Source organism: Thalassophryne amazonica, chromosome 5, assembly GCF_902500255.1.
Source record: "Thalassophryne amazonica chromosome 5, fThaAma1.1, whole genome shotgun sequence".
NCBI classification, from domain to species: Eukaryota; Metazoa; Chordata; class Actinopteri; order Batrachoidiformes; family Batrachoididae; genus Thalassophryne; species Thalassophryne amazonica.
Genome location: NC_047107.1, coordinates 52,946,022 through 52,963,947, shown reverse-complemented (window position 1 = coordinate 52,963,947; position 17,926 = coordinate 52,946,022). Strand labels below are relative to the sequence as shown.

At 42.8% G+C, this 17,926-nt stretch overlaps 1 protein-coding gene across 1 annotated transcript in view; it reads right to left on the bottom strand.

Annotated features, from left to right (window-relative positions):
- Window positions 1–1,318: 1,318 nt before the first annotated feature.
- The window catches only part of fam222a (family with sequence similarity 222 member A), a 143,983-nt gene continuing 127,375 nt past the window's right edge, over window positions 1,319–17,926 (bottom strand). Inside the window, exon 3 of the mRNA XM_034170243.1 lies at window positions 1,319–3,217. Within this exon, the coding sequence (XP_034026134.1) occupies window positions 1,719–3,217 (1,499 nt within the window). The 3' untranslated portion in view covers window positions 1,319–1,718. The remainder of the gene's footprint in view (window positions 3,218–17,926) is intronic.

Here is a 17,926-nt window from a genome sequence, read left to right as displayed (position 1 = left end):
ACCCTTTCAGTGACAACCTACACAGTAGCTTCATCCTTAGGATTTGGAATGGGAAAGTAAGGGCCCCTTCACACATAGTACGAATGTGGTCGAACTGCACATGAAGTGCACATGAAGCAGGAATCATATGCAATACGTGTAAAATCGTAGCTGCCTCCAACTCCTTGTACACCTGTTGCTACAACTATTTGCGCACACCAGCGGCTAAAAGACAGTGTGCGCTGTGAGAGCCCATTGAACCCTCTCGTGGCAGGTGTCGGCCAAATTCCAGCTGACACACGAACATCTAACACCTCTCGCATGGCACTTAGAAAATGCGTGGCCATTCGCGCTATTAGCACGGCAACAGTCAGCAGACGATCACTTTTAAGCTGGATGTGAAATTTGTCTAAGTGCCCCCATGAGTGTGGCTTTGCAAACAGACAGTGACATGTTGGTGTGTGCGCTGAACTGACAGGGGGTGTGTCCTCTGACAGGAACAGCTGTGGAGATCTGTGGTTCTGGACGTCCCAGCTGGAGAACACATACCGTGTTTGTAGGGACATGAACTAACAACTGTCCACTGTGATGTGTGTGTGTCTGCTTGCTGTCCTCACGTGGACATACATAAAAACATATACTGCTGTTGCAACGGGCTGCAGCGAGTGAGCGCACGCCGCTCACAATGACAGGCTACCCCAGGTGAAACAGACCATCAGATCATAACATGCAGTGGTCGATCTGAATGTCACGTCACCCACGTGAGCTCTGTTCCACATGACGCGGCGTCTGTCCTGCAGCGTGCAGTCCATAAGACGCGCGCGGGGCCGGCTGGTCACGCTGCCAGCAGATGTGGACATGATAAGAACACACTGCTTCATCATTCATGTCATTTCATGACTGTACGTCTGTGACTATGGGTCATCTACAGAGGAACAGACGGATCATACTTGTATTGTCTGCTTGATAAGAGGGATTCAATAAAATGCGGTGTTTTAATATGGTGTGTGGTTTTATTTTTTCTTAAATACGTCCATGTCCTTCTTGATATCAGGCATTTTCCCGCACCTTTTACAGGACAGCGATGGTAGCTCAGCGGTAAACTTTCTGGTGGCAATCAGAGCTTTTGCAAATTGCATGTTCAAATTCCATGGGTGGCATGTATTTAATTTTTTTTATTTTCACTCGCACTGTGTTCCCACATGCACGAAACTGTTGCAGCGGCATCATTCACGCCTGCCCATCGGCTCGATGTTTTCATGGTTCGCTCATACGAGCTGTTCCGCTGTGATTCGCCCTGAGTTGTACTTATTCGTACTATGTGTGAAGGGGCGCTACGTGACGTATGCACTTTATGTTAAGCTGTGATTCTTATGTAAAATGTTTAGGCAAGTAACACACGCACGCATGTGCGCGCACACACACACAAAACCAGAAGAGAAAAAAAAAATCCAAAATTCCTATTGGCAAACCACACAATGGAACATCTGAAGAACATCAAAATCCCTTTTCTCTCCCACTGGTGATCGCTACCACCTCCCAAATTTGGGATTCCTACAACATGCCTCAAAAACCACCAAAACCTCAGATGCAGCACAGCAACTGCCCTCCTCTAAGCGCCTGCAATAGTTAAAGCTGTGCCATTCTACAGTTCTGTACCATAAAACATCTCTGTCCGTTTACTTTGATTTCGTCATCATTTTGCAGCTCGTGATTCTCATACTCCTCCTCTTTCCCCTCTATCTGTAAACAGGGAGGCGGATGTGTGCATGCTGGTGGTCCAACAGACGTGGAACAGACACAGTCTCATAGCCTTTGCCAAGCATCTGCTCCTTGATGCAGGGGGGGTGGATGTCATTGATCAGGTACTCCAGAGACTGCAAGCTGCTGCTCAGCACAGATGTGTTGCACAAGCTCTTGCTGGGCAGACTACAGCACAGACCTCCGCCACTGTCTATAGCAGGGTGGTGATGATGGTGGTGGTAGTGGTGATGGTGGTGGGGATAGCCCATCTCTCTGTGCCCTGTAGCTGGCCCTCCTGTGGATGTGCCCAAAAGCTCCTGGGGGTTGTAGCAGTCACTGTCAGGTGTCACCAGCACACTGTTCCAAGGAGGGGCAAAGTATTGACCCACTGAGAAATTCCCATGCATGCCCACACAGTTCAAAGGGGAAGAGCTGATCTTGTCCAGGCCGCCTCCTCCACTGGCACTCGCCGTCAGGTGGTAAGGTCTGGAGGAACATGAGGAGACCTGTGCAGCCATAACCCCTCCCCCTGGAATGCAGTTTTCAGGGGACTTACTTATCGCACCGCCTCCCCCACTTCCTCCGCTGTACATGCGGAGCACGGCCTGCTGCTGCTGCTGCTGCTGCTGCTGCTGCTGCTGTTGTTGTTGTTGCTGTTGATGTTGTTGTTGCTGCTGTTTTTGCCAAAGGATATAATCCATGCTGTCTGCGTACATGCCATTCTTCACTGCCTCTGTACTTTGTGCCTGTAGTCCTGGTCCTGTATATACAACGTTACCCTGGGGACCCATTCCCACCACATAGCCTCCACCTGAGGAGCTAGATGACACCCCGATGACTGTTGTGGCCTGCTTGGAGGGGCTGGAATTTGACGGTGCAGTGCCAGCCCCTTGGCACACCTGCTGCAGAGCCTGGGCCTGGCAATGTTGGTTGATCTGGTAGATGATACTCTGGATGGATGGGAGGTTTGACTGTGAAGGCAAAGCCAGGCCTCGACCTGCTGTGACTGGAATCACTGAGCCAGCTACAGTGACATTAGGGGGTACTGAAAGTCTGGGGCCTTCTGTAGGCTTTGAGGGCCCAGTGTGGTATACCATTTGGCCATGGCTAGTGGCTAAAGTGCTACTACTAGGGGTTGGATATGGTGCCACAGCTATATGGGCTGGAGAGAGTTTAGTCCGTCTTCCATCAGAGTTCTTGAGAACACCTTTTGAGTGGACAAAGGTGGATGATGATGAGGAGGAGGAGGAAGAGGCCTTGACAATGGCGAGCAGGCCTTGGTAGCCCCCTGTATGGAGGTGTGGGTAGGGACTATAGCGCTGTCCTGTGGTGTCATATCCATTCACAGTCCGGTTAAGGTGCTTGTGCTGGGGAACCCTGATGTTAGTGGGGAAGATCTTGATGGACAGAGGATTGTTGGCTGTCTTTAGAGCGTAGGCATCAAGTTCTGCTGCAGTAGGGTAGCGAGGGGAATGTGTGGGCACCACCAGCTCACCTGCAAGTCAAAGACAAAGATGATCATGAGTGAGTTGATTAATTGTGATAAAACCATAGATGTTTTATACATGCTAATGGATAACGCCTGAGTGATTTATGGGAGATTACCAGGAGTGTATTTCTTAACAATGGCAGCTACATCACTCTCCTGATGCAACAGTAACTGACAGCATAGCTCTGACTACAAATATTTGCACAATGACCCTGACAAGTCTTTTCATGGCTGTTATTAAAGTGCTTGTATGAATTTCCAATGGTATATGACTATTATCTACTTGGATTAAAACACAACAAAGTTTTACTGGAACACACATGACCTCAGAGCAAACAGGTGCAAATCAATTGATGAGTGAGACATCTGAAGGTGACTATAATGTGTTCACCAAATTTTGTGACCAAATTAGTGATGGGGATTGTCTACCAAGTATCTCCACAATACAATCAGAAATGAACTATTATGTGAATGGAGTGTAGTTGTACTGTCCTGTGTTAGAACTGAGTGCAACAAACATTGATCGGTTTTAACATCATCAGCAGGGCAGGATGATATAAAATTAGATTAGGTGTGGCTATTCAGTAACATCAGATGACAAGGGAGTAACAAATAGTGACTTAGGTGCTATTAGCTTGGCAACACAACCACTAGACAGTGAATAAATTAACAATTACATGAAGGGAGTGTCTTAGAAGAACTGATTGCAAACTTAATCACTTTGCTTTTTGATCAGTGTATACTTTAGTATGGTCAAATCTTGTAAAATCAGATAACATGGCATAGTCAATATGACAGCTAGCTGTCATCATGGAAATTGTTTTTCACTTCCACCAGGTCTACACCAATTCTTTTTTTGTCACCCAGTGGCACCTATAGGAAAGAAGTACAATACTGTCAGACCTGGCATCATGGGCGGGCTTTAGGGTGCCTTGCCGGCCCTCTGAGTCAGTTTGGACCGCCCCTGGAAAGAGGCATTATAATGCATATACACATGAACGCTATGATAAAACACTTTTATATCAAACAAAGGAGAAAATCATGATAAAAGATAAGCATGTTATATTGTATGTTCATAAATCTTTAGATAATAGCGACCCCTGCTGTCTGTAACGCGTGTGTATATTTTGTAAACAAACAGGGAGTCCTGAGCTCACTCGTCTCCTAATAAGCTTTCGGGCAGAAAATGAGGATAAGTTTCATCAATGGGAGTAAGTTGGAAAATATACACACACACACACATGTATATGTGTAACACACAACCTGACGTCCTAATAGACTGATATTATTTGTCAAGGAAATTTCTAAAGGAATTAGGGCTGGATGCAAAAATATGGAAGAATCTGAAAGAGAAATATAACGTTAACAGAACTAGATGCAGCCCATAACATACATACAGGTGCTGATCATATAATTAGAATATCATGAAAAAGTTGATTTATTTCAGTAATTCTATTAAAAAAATGAAACTTGTATAATGTATACATTCATTCCACACAGACTGATATATTTCAAGTGTTTATTTATTTTAATTACTAATTAATTAATTAATTAATTACTAATCAATCGATTAATGATGAATCAATTAATATTAATTATTACTATTATTAATGATTAATTATTATTAGTATTACTAACATTAATCAATTACTAATTAATTATTAATACTATTAATTATTATTATTATGATAAATTACTAATTAATTAAATTAATCAATTCAATCAATTTTTTTTTTTATATAGCGCCAAATCACAACAAACAGTTGCCCCAAGGCACTTTATATTGTAAGGCAAGGCCATACAATAATTATGTAAAACCCCAACGGTCAAAACGACCCCCTGTGAGCAAGCACTTGGCTACAGTGGGAAGGAAAAACTCCCTTTTAACAGGAAGAAACCTCCAGCAGAACCAGGCTCAGGGAGGGGCAGTCTTCTGCTGGGACTGGTTGGGGCTGAGGGAGAGAACCAGGAAAAAGACATGCTGTGGAGGGGAGCAGAGATCGATCACTAATGATTAAATGCAGAGTGGTGCATACAGAGCAAAAAGAGAAAGAAACAGTGCATCATGGGAACCCCCCAGCAGTCTACGTCTATAGCAGCATAACTAAGGGATGGTTCAGGGTCACCTGATCCAGCCCTAACTATAAGCTTTAGCAAAAAGGAAAGTTTTAAGCCTAATCTTAAACTTTTGTGGTATTAATTAATCATTAATACCACAAAATTCTCCAACATGATTGTGACGCATTGAAGAAATCTGTGGCTTCTTCTATTTCTTTGCATCTACGCAGAAAGGCAAGAAAATAAAAAGAGCAAACAGGCGACTGCAACAAGTTGCGCTTCGGTTGCCATGTTAACAAACAGTGAAGATGGCAATTTGAGACGGGCAGTTTTTTTCAGTTTCAGCAGTTTGTTTCAATTCATAGGGCTAGAGGCATACCCCTTCACCTTACCCCTTGTTTTAAAGGGGTAGGCGAAGGGGTAGGGGAACAAAAGAGAATTGAGATTGGGCCGTTATGTCCCTAGGGTGAATAAAAAGTCTGCGGGTCATAAAGCTTTCTCTTATCGTGTCCCTGTTCTGTGGAAGGATCTCCCTGCATCAATAAAACAGTCAGATACTGTAAAGACTTTCAAGTCCAGACTTAAGACGCACTTATTTTTCCTTTCGTATGGCTAGCATGCTTTTTACTCTTTTAAATTAATTTTATTAGGAAATGGAGCGGGTCGCAGCCACACTTTATCTAAATTCTGGGTCTTTTAGTGAAGATTAGGGCTAGTAGCCGGCGATCAACTTAGTATTTCTTCTGTTTTTCTTGTTGCTTAATGCTGACAAATTATACTGTATTTGTTGTCCTTCTGATGCCTGATTTTGTTTTGTTTTTTTCTCTCTCTGTTTGCGGTGTGGCGGCATCCAGAGATGGGTGTGGTGTCTTTTTCTGTAACCCTCCCATCCTGTGCACCGGCAATATTTCCTGTATATTCGTTTTGTCAATTGTTTTGTAAATTGTGTCGGTATCATGGCCCAAGCAGAGGGTCACCCCTTTGAGTCTGGTCTGCATGAGGTTTCGTCCTCAAATCATCAGAGGGAGTTTTTCCTTAGCACTGTTGCCTATGTACTTTGTTGTGATTTGGTGCTATATAAATGAAAATAAATTGAAATTGAAAATTAATTATTTATTATATATATTGTAATGGATTGGTAGAACAGTTGCATTTTCATTACTTGTCAAGAGTTAGATGATGTATCTGTAAAGTTATGTTTATTAGCATCTCTTCATAACCTAATTTCAATTTCAGATGCCCTACGCATGATGACACGCAGTGACATGCAGTGTTTTCGAATAGGTTGTGCAATGTTCACGACTAGTTCACACAAGTGGCACGAAATACATGCCACACACTTTGAACATTTCGACATTTTCTTTGCGCACTGGCATGCAGCCACTCACATTTCTTGATGCACATTTTATGACAAGTTTACTCATTGGCAAGCAAGATTGCGTGCGGGAGATTGGGATGGCCTTCACATACATCGCGGTTGCAAAAGTCAGCGGGAGCGGGGCGAGCAGGAGCGGCTGCGGGACAAAGAAAATAGTCCCGCGCAGGGTCCTACTTTACACTTCTGGCCTAAATAAAAAACAGTGCCCCCATCAGAGCAATGTAAGGCTCCTCTGCAAATCCGTGTCTGGCGCTGAGACTGAATATTGTGCAACACACATGACAGGCAGCCATAGATGCCTTTACGGTGTCAAATCTCGTGAGTAATCACGTTCTTGCTGGGGAGGCCGAGATTTCATTGTCAGTGTAAACAAGTGTTTGCGGGTGGTGGAGTGAACAAGCAACAAGCAACTTGTTTGCAACATTGCGTCGTTATGGAGGTGAGTTCAAAAAATATGTATTTAGGTGTTTAACTAAGATAATCGTGAGTCTTTAATGTGAGCTTTATAAAAAAAAAAAAAAGTTGCTATTGGGGTTGCATGTCAGGAACCAGTTCTTTTCAGGTAACCTTAGGAAATGATTCGATCCATCGACATCAATAGCCTTTTTGCTTAACGATTCCCTTATCGGTCCTTCAGAGTGGCCATTGTTTTGGGGGTGTCTGTCAGGAAAATGATCATTTCTCTACACTGATTGTGCTTCGATCTTCGATCTGCTGCTTCGTTGGGTCATTGTTTTATTTCGCTTTATCTTAATTTTTCCCCAATAAAACCCCAAAGAGCATATGTCTGTGAGTAATATTTACCTTTTTTTTTATGTTAAACCGACCTGTTATGGTCTTCTGAAACATTTGACAGATGTATTTTATAACTTAAAAACTGGGCCCATGCTAACGCGTTAGCATGTCTATGGCATTTTCAATATTAAAGTTAGCATTAAGCTGAGCCATTATCAACCCTCCCTCCCCAGCGTGCAAAGGATTCTGGGATACTCTAAAACTGTGAATACGGGTATGCACACAGGCACACACATCTGCCTTTGTACTTGTGCTATGTTTATGACAAGGGAACCCAGGTGGTCACCTTCTACACCATTTGATGAATTACGTGTAGAAAATATGACAGCAAATGAGCAAAACTAGATGTAAATTGTGAACACACTGAAAAATGAACAAGTTGCAAATTGTAAAATATGGATGACATTCATTTATGTTACATCAACCCCCCTGCTCCATTTGAGCTTCCTTTTTATCTTATTTTAACAGTCTCCTGTGGAACTCTATCCCTAGACAAATGGATCTTTTTAAAAACTCATTCTGTCAAAGCCTAGCACCTTGGGCGCTGTTAAATCGGTGCATTGTGAAATTAATTCGGACACTCTTTAGCATTGAATTGGGTTAGCCTTGGATACCAAGCAGGCAGGGACAAAGGGGAGAGGATAAAAGCTTATTTAATTGCAGTGGCACATTTGAGACTCAGAAGTGGTGTCACTGACTAGGTCTTTACCCTTGGCCACTGAATTTCCACATTTATTCACTCCAGACATACAGAGACACATTAACAAAAATACTAATTAAAATCTACAAGGACTTACTAGCCTGGTTAAGTGAACTATATAAAAACAGAGAGGAGTCTGGTGTGGTACAATGCTACTTCAATGAACAAATTTGGTCACACTTGTGTCAGTCTGTAATAATGCAAAATGTTCTTGTTCAAAGGTGTTGAACAGGAATGCTATGCCAGACCTTTTTCACATCAGCGTATGCTAGGGGTGTAACAATTTAAGCCCCGGTCACAACCCACCGTGCGTTTTTTTTCGCCGTACATTTTCTGCGGATGCCACGGCCACTACGTTTTTGTGAAAACGTAAGGAGGCAGTAGCAAGAGGAGGGAGGGAGTACGTTCAACGCACGTCTCTAGGAGTGTGTGTGTGTGTGTGTGTCTGTGTGTGTGTGTGTGTTGGGGGGGGTGTTGCTTTTCTTTTTTTATGAGCGGGACCGGAGCGGCAGGTGTTTTTCGGCGTCGGCGATGCATGAGCATGTCCAGCCTGCAGCAGTCAGCTGTACGAGTGTTTACTTGCCTTGAAAAGTTAAACCTAGTTATCAGACTGAAGCTGTGGAGTGTGTGTTGCTGACGTTTGGAAATAAAATCCAAGTTCAAGTGAGAAGCTGCGTTGTGCATGCAAGTCTGTCGGCCTCCAAATCCGTACTGCCTACGTACAGATTTGGTTAATTCAATAGTAACTGAATGAAAATGTGCTGCTTTGAATCCGTACTGAGGCAGTACTCACAACGTGCGTCATCTGCACTGCTGGTGAATCCGCAGCCTGACCGCAGCGAAGGTTCTGCATGCACTAAAACCTCTACGGCGTGTCTGCGTGCTCCTAAATTCGTACTGAGGCAGTACTTACGGAGTACGGATCTCCAAATTTAGCCCACGTTTTTGCAAGTAGACTGCACGCACGTGCAAGTATGGCGGGTTGTGACCACGGCTATACTGATGTGATTTGGACATCCATTTTAAAGTAAAAGATATGACTACATCAATACATGGAACCCTGAATCAATCTAAGTGTATACTGAACCCTGTCGATTATACCATTATGAAGTGGTTGAGTGAAGCTGTTACACTGCTACATCCGTGTCTTCAAATGCTTGTAAAAGTTCAGACTGAGACTCTCACAAGACTGGTCACAGGAAAGTTAACTTTGCCTGTGAGGTATAAACAAAATCAACATGTCCAGTAGTTGAAGGCGGTATAACGGATAAATGTACCTGTTAGAAATTTACATTTGGTTCAGCGTTTGGAGCTGTGCCAACGGAACAGAGGATGAGTCTTGTTTCTTGACTGCAACAAGACATGAGTCCCAGTTAGTGACTTTAATACGCACAAAAGTGACTCATGATATTTTAATGGTTTTGAGAGGGGTTAAGAAGTGGACTTGCCGTTTCTCAAGAGCAGAAGAGAAGAATCAAAGAACCATGAGCCAGTGGATCAAAGCATTGTTTCATTGGTTCACACTTCAAAGAGGAGTCACACTGCAGAAACGGTTGATTACAGAGCCGCTGCAGGGTCTGTAATCAACGTAAAGGAATGTTCATTTTCCCGACAAACACCCTCAAAAATAACGGCTGCTCTGAAGGACTGATAACACAAAGCACAAAGACTATTGATATCAGTGGATCGAATCATTTCTTAACGATACTCGAAAAGAACCGGTTTTCGATACCCATCCCTACCCCGGTCACACTGCAGTAATGAAGGACAACTAAGCTGAAATGAAACAAGAAGTCTGGACTTTTGTTGACATATGGAGGTATCGTTTAACTTTGTTCCTCCAGCTGGCACTTCGTCAGAATTGTTAAACTGTTGAAAAATTTGAACGAATACCGCCAACCTCAATTCGTCCGTATTATTTTTGCTTTCTTTCTTGATGGTTTCTTAGCGTTTGCTTAGTTTTTGTTATGTTAGTATGTCATTTGACTTTTGTCCAACTTCGTCCAATGTATTGAATGAAAGTTGACGATATCTGAATGAATCAATAACTAAAGCTTCGATGAGCTGAACAAAACATCCTTGTATCACTAATGAATCGTCCATGTTTGGGATGAAAAAGCAACATTTTCTTACAGAAACAACAACGTTAAGAACATTTTATCAACTACTTTAACTATTTACACGTTTTAACTGTCTGTGGCTGGCCTGCGTGTGCAGATATGCTGTTGTTGTGAAGACAAACAAAATCTCTCACTTTCAAGACAAAATCTCGCACCTGCAAGTACTGCCGACATGAGGATGAGGCTCGCTGTGCTCGGTTTATACCTGCTTTCGGTCACGTCATTGTGAATGTGTCATTTTGATTTCATTTAAAGCTTTGAGGTCAACGTTCGCTTTGATTTTCTTTTGTTAGCTTTGGTTTTGTTTTGTTTTGTTCCTTTCTTCGCTCTTGATTCACAGGCTTTTCAGTGATGGGAAAGGTGCAGGATCGTTCATCCACCTTTCTTCGACAATTTGTGACTTTTTGACTTCTTATCCTTCGTCCAGCTATCATTGTGCACCGTGTGACCGGGCCCTAACAATGTGCTTTTTGCACTGCTCATTTGGTCATGTTAATCCTTTATTACCTGTTGTTGTTTTTGCATAATTTCCATTGAAATGACATACCCAAAACTAAAATCATATTACTCCAGAACACATGATACAGGAATTATTTACTTTGTACCAACTGACAAAATAAATAAATAAATAAATAAATAAAATCTGCATGGTGTGTTCAAAGATAACATTTAAAGAAAATGGCTTAGCATTAAGTTTAGACATTCTCAGGGTCAACCGTGATGATAAAAACATGAAATACGAGGTCTGTTAGAAAAGTAACGGACCTTTTTATTTTATGCAAAACATCTATGGGTTTGATTCATATGTTTTTACGTCAGCCAAGCTTGAACCTTCGTACGCATGCGTGAGTTTTTTCACACCTGTCGGTTGCGTCATTCGCCTGTGGGCAGGCTTTGAGTGAGCACTGGTCCACCCCCTTGACGGATTTTTATTATCAGGGAAATGGCGGAATCATTTGGGCTTTGTTCCATTAGAATTTTTTTCAGAAACTGTTAGAGACAGGCAGCTGGAAACCATTTGGAAAATTCATTTGGCTTTCGGTGAAAATTTTTTGGGGTTCACAGAGATTAAGGAGTGTTACTACCGCTTTAAGGATGGCCCACAATGGCGCACAGCGCACCGGCTCCGAGCCGCGATCAACAGGCAGAAACGACCATTTCATTTCTAAACGGATCGCTGTGTGGATCCGGGACCATTGTGTGCAATTTCTCTGGTTATCACAAGAGCTGGACATCAGCCATTTTCCAGCAGATTTCACTTTTAACAAGAGATTTTGTCATGGAAAGCCGCTGATGGAGCGAGACAAAGAACACGTCCGTTTTGGAGTGTCAGAGGACAAGTTGGGACATGCCTATCTCGGCTTTCAGTGGCTTACCAGTCGAGTGAGTATAAGAGAAATTGTGGAGAGCTGGGCATGTCCCAACTTGTCCTCTAACACTCCAAAACGGACGTGTTCTTTGTCTCGCTCCATCAGCGGCTTTCCATGACAAAATCTCTTGTTAAAAGTGAAATCTGCCAGAAAATGGCTGATGTCCAGCTCTTGTGATAACCAGAGAAATTGCACACGATGGTCCCGGAGCCATACAGCCATCCGTTTAGAAATGAAATGGTCGTTTCTGCCTGTCGATTGCGGCTCGGAGCGCGGCGCGCCATGCGCCATTGTGGGTCATCCTTAAAGCGGTAGTAACACTCCTTAATCTTTGTGAAGCCCAAAAAATTTTCACCGAAAGCCAAATGAATTTTCCGAATGGTTTCCAGCTGCCTGTCTCTAACAGTTTCTGAAAGAATTCTGATGGAGCAAAGCCCAAATTATTCCGCCATTTCCCTGACAATAAAAATATGACAAGGGGGTGGACCAGTGCTCACTCAAAGCCTGCCCACAGGCGAATGATGCAACCAACAGGCATGAAAAAACTCACGCATGCACACGAAGGTTCAAGCTTGGCTGACGTAAAAACATATGAATCAAATCCATATATTTTTTGCATAAAATAAAAAGGTCCGTTACTTTTCTAACAGACCTCGTATTTACACAGACATAGGGTTATATTTCAACCTGCTCTCACGGCAAGTCGTGATTCAGCAGCACAAAATATACATTAATCTATTGGTTTGTGATATTGTGACGAAAAGCGCCTCATTTTCATCATGGCAGCACAAATTCATTCTAATTCATTCCGTGATGGCTGCATGAAATTAAAAGTGAAGTGGGGGGGGGGGGGGGGGTCGGGGTGGTTATGGTTAGGGTGGGGGGAAAGAGTAAGATTAGGTTATGGTTAAGGTTAGGGTCAGGGTAGGAGTAGGGTTAGGAATAGTAAGTTAGAAAAAAACCCTGTCACAAAAGTTTTAGTCATTTCGTCACGAGAACACAAAAAACAACAAAAAAACCAAAAAAAAAAAACCATGAGACTAGGCTGTATATTTCAAGTTATAAATTAAAAAGTGAAAGTTAAGTTAGTTAAGGAACATAACAAGCCAGTTCTTTGGATGAATGTTTGTGATGTTACTATATATGTGAACTGCAACTGCAGCATCACTGAACACACTGGAAAAATGATGGTGTAAGCATCACTGATGTCCCTTTTGTCACAAAATAGGCATGGTGCCCATTTTCAGTTATAAATGATGTTTGCATCAAATTAATCCACCACAGCGTGGTGATATTTCAATTGAAATGTAAAGGTATGGTTCAGTACTCTACTCAGTGCCTTTTTACTTACTGCATATTTTAGTTTGGTAAAATATTTTTATAATAATAGATGATGAACAGGCAAAAAGGCATGTAAAATGACAAAAGAGCTCTGAACAAGACTGTTATAAATGCAAATGGTGTGCAATTTGGAGAATGGAGGCAGCTATATGAAACCATTTCAGCAGTAAAAACAGCGAGACTTGCAGCGGGCCCCGTTCAATGAGCCAAAGCTTGGCCATTGTGAACTGATGTGGCAAACAGGAAAATGGCAATTTCTAAAAATCCCACCATGTGTCATTGTTTGGGGGTTGGGTACGGAGGTGAGGGGCCGCGGTGAAATTGGATTTAAACGACATTATTCAGGCAATTTCATGGCTACTTAGCTCAGTGTAACAAAAAAGGTGGGGGGTGGTGGAAAGAACTCAATTTACAAGCAATATATCAGCTGCCATAAATGACTTGCAACCCCTTCAAAAATGACATTTTTATGCAAAAGCTAACAAAACACACGGAAATTAACTGAAATAAGTGTGCTGTCAGCAAATGTCCTGGTGACCTAAGGAGTCTGCAGGGTGCAGGCTGTGACTAGGACTCACTCCATTTCCTTTACGATTGCAAAATCATTTTAAAGAGACTCCACAGCCAAGTAGTCACAACTCTCATTTCTTTGCTCCCATTACAGATAGCATGGGGAGTTCATTTCTACAAGGCTATGGGTCTCCAACTGTGAAAATGATTAAATCTACAAGATCCATATCATACAAGAAATAAGTCTGGAATTTAAAATAAGAAAGGAGAGACTCAGTTTCTCAAACCAAATTTAGCACAAGACCCAGGCCTATAACAGACTTTCCAGTTTCTTCTACACATAAATATTCTGCACACACTATGTAACATACGAAAAATCAGACTGCACCTAACTCAATATGTCACCCAACTCCAGGTACAGCTCATGGTTATTCCTAACCTTGACTAATGTAATGTCCATCTAACAGGCCTCCTGACTTACATGGTGAAGCCCTTATGGCCCCTTCACACATAACACAACCTTGGGCCAAAAAAGCAGGAACCGGCCAAAAAAGAGAGAGAGGGAGAGAAAAAAAAAAAAACAGATTTGGCGTATGCCGAAAAATTCCACCTGCTGTCAAGAGGGACACACGGTCGGACAGACCTAAACAATGCCATGGCAGTGGTTTCATGCACACTCGTGTGCACGTGCACGAACACAGTGTGAAAACGTACATCATGCTCAGATAGCAGCAGCAGCGATTACATGCTGGACATGTTATTTATGCTGTGCAGAAAATAACAGAAATGTGACAGCACAAGAGTGTACAGAACATCATAACAACAATGAATGTACTGTTTAAGTGTAAGACAATCATGTTACGGGCCATGATTCTGTTCTCACTGTAAAAACAAAACACACACACACACACACACACACACACACACACACACACACACACACACACACACACACACACACACACACACACACACACACACACACACACACACACACACACACACACACACACACACACACACACACACACACACACACAAAAACCCCCACAACCACACATTTCAATATTTAATTCCATTACAAAGAGCGGACAATACAAGAATTCCCATCCTCTTGGATGTACACAACAAAGTAATGAACTGATATGGATGACTTTCCTTCCTTTTATTTTTTACATGACTGACCTGATGCGCTTATACCATGAACACATCAGCCGGCTCAGCGTGTAATCTCTGTTCAGCGCGCACTGAAGCGCTGCTGACCGCGTTGCAAAGGTGATATGTGTTTTTAATGTGAGGACAGCCCGCCAATGCACGGGCCTTGCGGTAGCGTCTTGTTAGGTGATATCCTGCATGGCACGATATGTGTTCTCCAACTGTGACTTGCGAGTTCACAGTGCTCAACAGCTGCTGCTGGCGCAGACAAGCCCACCTCTGTGGACAAACTCAGCTCACAGAATAACATCTAACTCTCTGTTCCTTTGATCTGTGATTATTTATTTTAGGTATTTGTTATGTAATTATGTATGTAGTTACTGTTGTATGTGTTTTTAATTTAACACGTTGTGTCAGTTCCAGCTTACAGTGAGTCACTGGCCGGCGATCAGCTGAAATGCTCTCTGTGTCCACAGCGCAATGAGCAAAATGATCACACGTGAATGAGTTCACACCTTTCCCCTTATCGTATATATGTTTTATTTATTTTCTACTCTTTCTGCCTGTCGTGGACAACAATTTACGTGGTGGAAATGACATTAGCCTGGCCGGGTGGCTGATAACAAAGTTCACACTGTGCCGTGCGCACTCAGACATTGCTGGCCGGTCCACATGTGATCTTGTCTGTACGTAATTATCAGCATGTCATGAGACCACAAGAGCCCGCCCACATGTGCACTGCGTGGAGTGTGGACAGCTGATGTTGTTCATGGTGCGACATGTGTTCTCCAGCTGAGTTGCGAGTACACACCGGTCAGCTGTTCCAGCTGGACATTACAGCCATCTAGATGCGCACTGCGCTGGACAGCGACTGCACTCTGGCCACCTCAGCTGCACCTCACAATGTTGGATCATGGTGTGGGGGTGGGGGCGCCACACTTGCATGTCATTTGTGTTGCGGGGAGTGCACACTTGCATGCCATTTGTGTTGTTTGGCACACTCATGGGGCACTTCGCACAGCCAGCTCGAATGTGGTCGGCTCTCGTAACCCTGCCTTTTCTAAATGCCCCACGAGTGGTGTTGGATGTTGGTGGGTGGCACGTGGACTTTGGCCGACTCTGGCCGAGAGGGGGTCGGATGGCCATTCATCTGGAATTCGCCGACATTTGGCCACTGGTGTGAAGGCTGCCTCGATTGTGCCATTCGGCTATGGTTCGACATGGCCGATGATTTTGTGCAGCTCCTCGGCCATGGCATATGTCCAACCTGCGTTCAACACACCGTGCGAATGCTGCAAATGCTGGTAGTGCGACCTCATCTTGCCCGCCATTCGAATGGGTTTCCGCCACAAACGGCATGGGAATGTAGAGTATACGTGCTGTTCTCGAATGGTTGTGGCGACTACTGTACGAGGCGGCTCCGATTTTTCACAAGTGGCATACAATTCCTCCTTTGTGGGCCAGTAGGCTTCAATCGTGTTATGTGTGAAGGGGCCTGTAGAGATGATACAGAACGTACTGGCCCATCTAGTTTTGGATCAAACCAAAAGGGCACTTTATGTTATTACTTATCAAACTCCATTGGCTTCTCACTGGTGCTCGCATCAAGTTCATGTCACTAATACTTGCTTACAAATGGGCGGGGGGGGGGGGGGGGGGGGGGGCTGGTCACTAAAGAGCAGTAGGACGCTGCCCCCTAAAAATATTGAGAAAAGGAAACATATTTCAACATAATTAATAAATAATAAATATGTTTGCTCAGAGTCAGAGTATGCAAGTGCCTGTCAGTGTCAGTATGCATTTAAATGTGTTCCAACACTTCATTTCAGTGTTCATTTCATTTTTTCCAGAGTAAAGCCCACATGATCATGTATCTATTAAATTATGTTTATTATCGATGTAACATCTCGTCATAATCGTTCAGATGCCCTGTGCGCAATGACACACACTGACACTCAGTGTTTTCAAACAGGTTGTGCAATGTTCACGACTAGTTCACAAAATGAATGCGTGCCAGAAGTTTTGAACATTTCAAAATTTTCTTTGTGTACTGGCATGCAGCCGCACACAGTTCACGCACAGTTTACAACAGTTTAGGATGACTTTACTCATTGGCATGCAAGATTGCGTACAGGGATCAAATTAATGCAAGTGTCAAGGTGCCTTAACAATAACACACTCTGAACGACCACCTGAACAGTTTATAGTGGATCTACACCGTGATCATTAAATACATTAATTACTATTGTCATCTGTTGACAGGTGATACTGTGTGTGTGTATGTGTGTGAATGCGTGCGAGTATGTATATGTGTGTGTGTGTGTTTGTGTGTGAGAGACAGTGAGCGAGAGAGAGTTAGCAAGGTTACTGTATTTGGCTACACTCAGTTGCCAGTTTATTAGGAACATGTAATGAACCATAATGAATTCGTGAAAAAGTGAAGACTTTTCTCCTTTGTGGTCCCTTTGTGGAATGTGTTGCAAGCCTTAAATGCAAGAATGGATGTATATTAACAAATGAAATGAAGTTGAATTTTAATGCGCAATTTCCATACCATTCCAACATTTTCTGATTTGGAATTGTATTCAAGATAGTGTCTCACTCAGTTGCGACTAATGGTGAGTAGTTAAAGACACAAATTTGTGAGGTAATACATGAATTCTAATCTTTAGTTCTTTCCATAGGTTTTTTTTTGTTTGTTTGTTTGCTTGTTTTTATATTCAAGTTCAGTGGTTCAGTGATTGGTTGGGTCATTCCAGCAGCTTTATTTTCATTCTCTGAAACCAATTGAGAGTTTTCTTGGCTGTGTGTTTGGGATTATTGTCTTGCTGAAATGTCCACCCTCATTTCATTTTCATCATCCTGGCAGATTTTTTTTGTTGTTTTTATTTTTATCAAGATTGTCTGTGCATTTTTTTTCCATTCGCCATTCCTTCAATTATAAGAAATTTTCCAGTGGCGTATGCAGAAAAACAGCCCCACACCATGATGGTCCCACCTCTAAATTTCACTGTTGGTGTGGTGTTTTTGGGGTGATGTGCAGTGCCATATATGTTGTGTATTATGGCATCCAAACAGTTCAATTTTGGTCTCATCTGACCAGACTATATTCTCCCAGTATGTCACAGGCTTATCTAAATGTTGTGCAGCAAACTTTAAATGGGGTTCAACATGCTTTTTTCTTCAGCAATGGAGTCTTGCATAGTGAATGTGCATACAGGCCACGGTGGTTAAGTGTATCATTTATTGTTTTCTTTGAAACATTTGTTCACTTGCTCTCCACAAGTG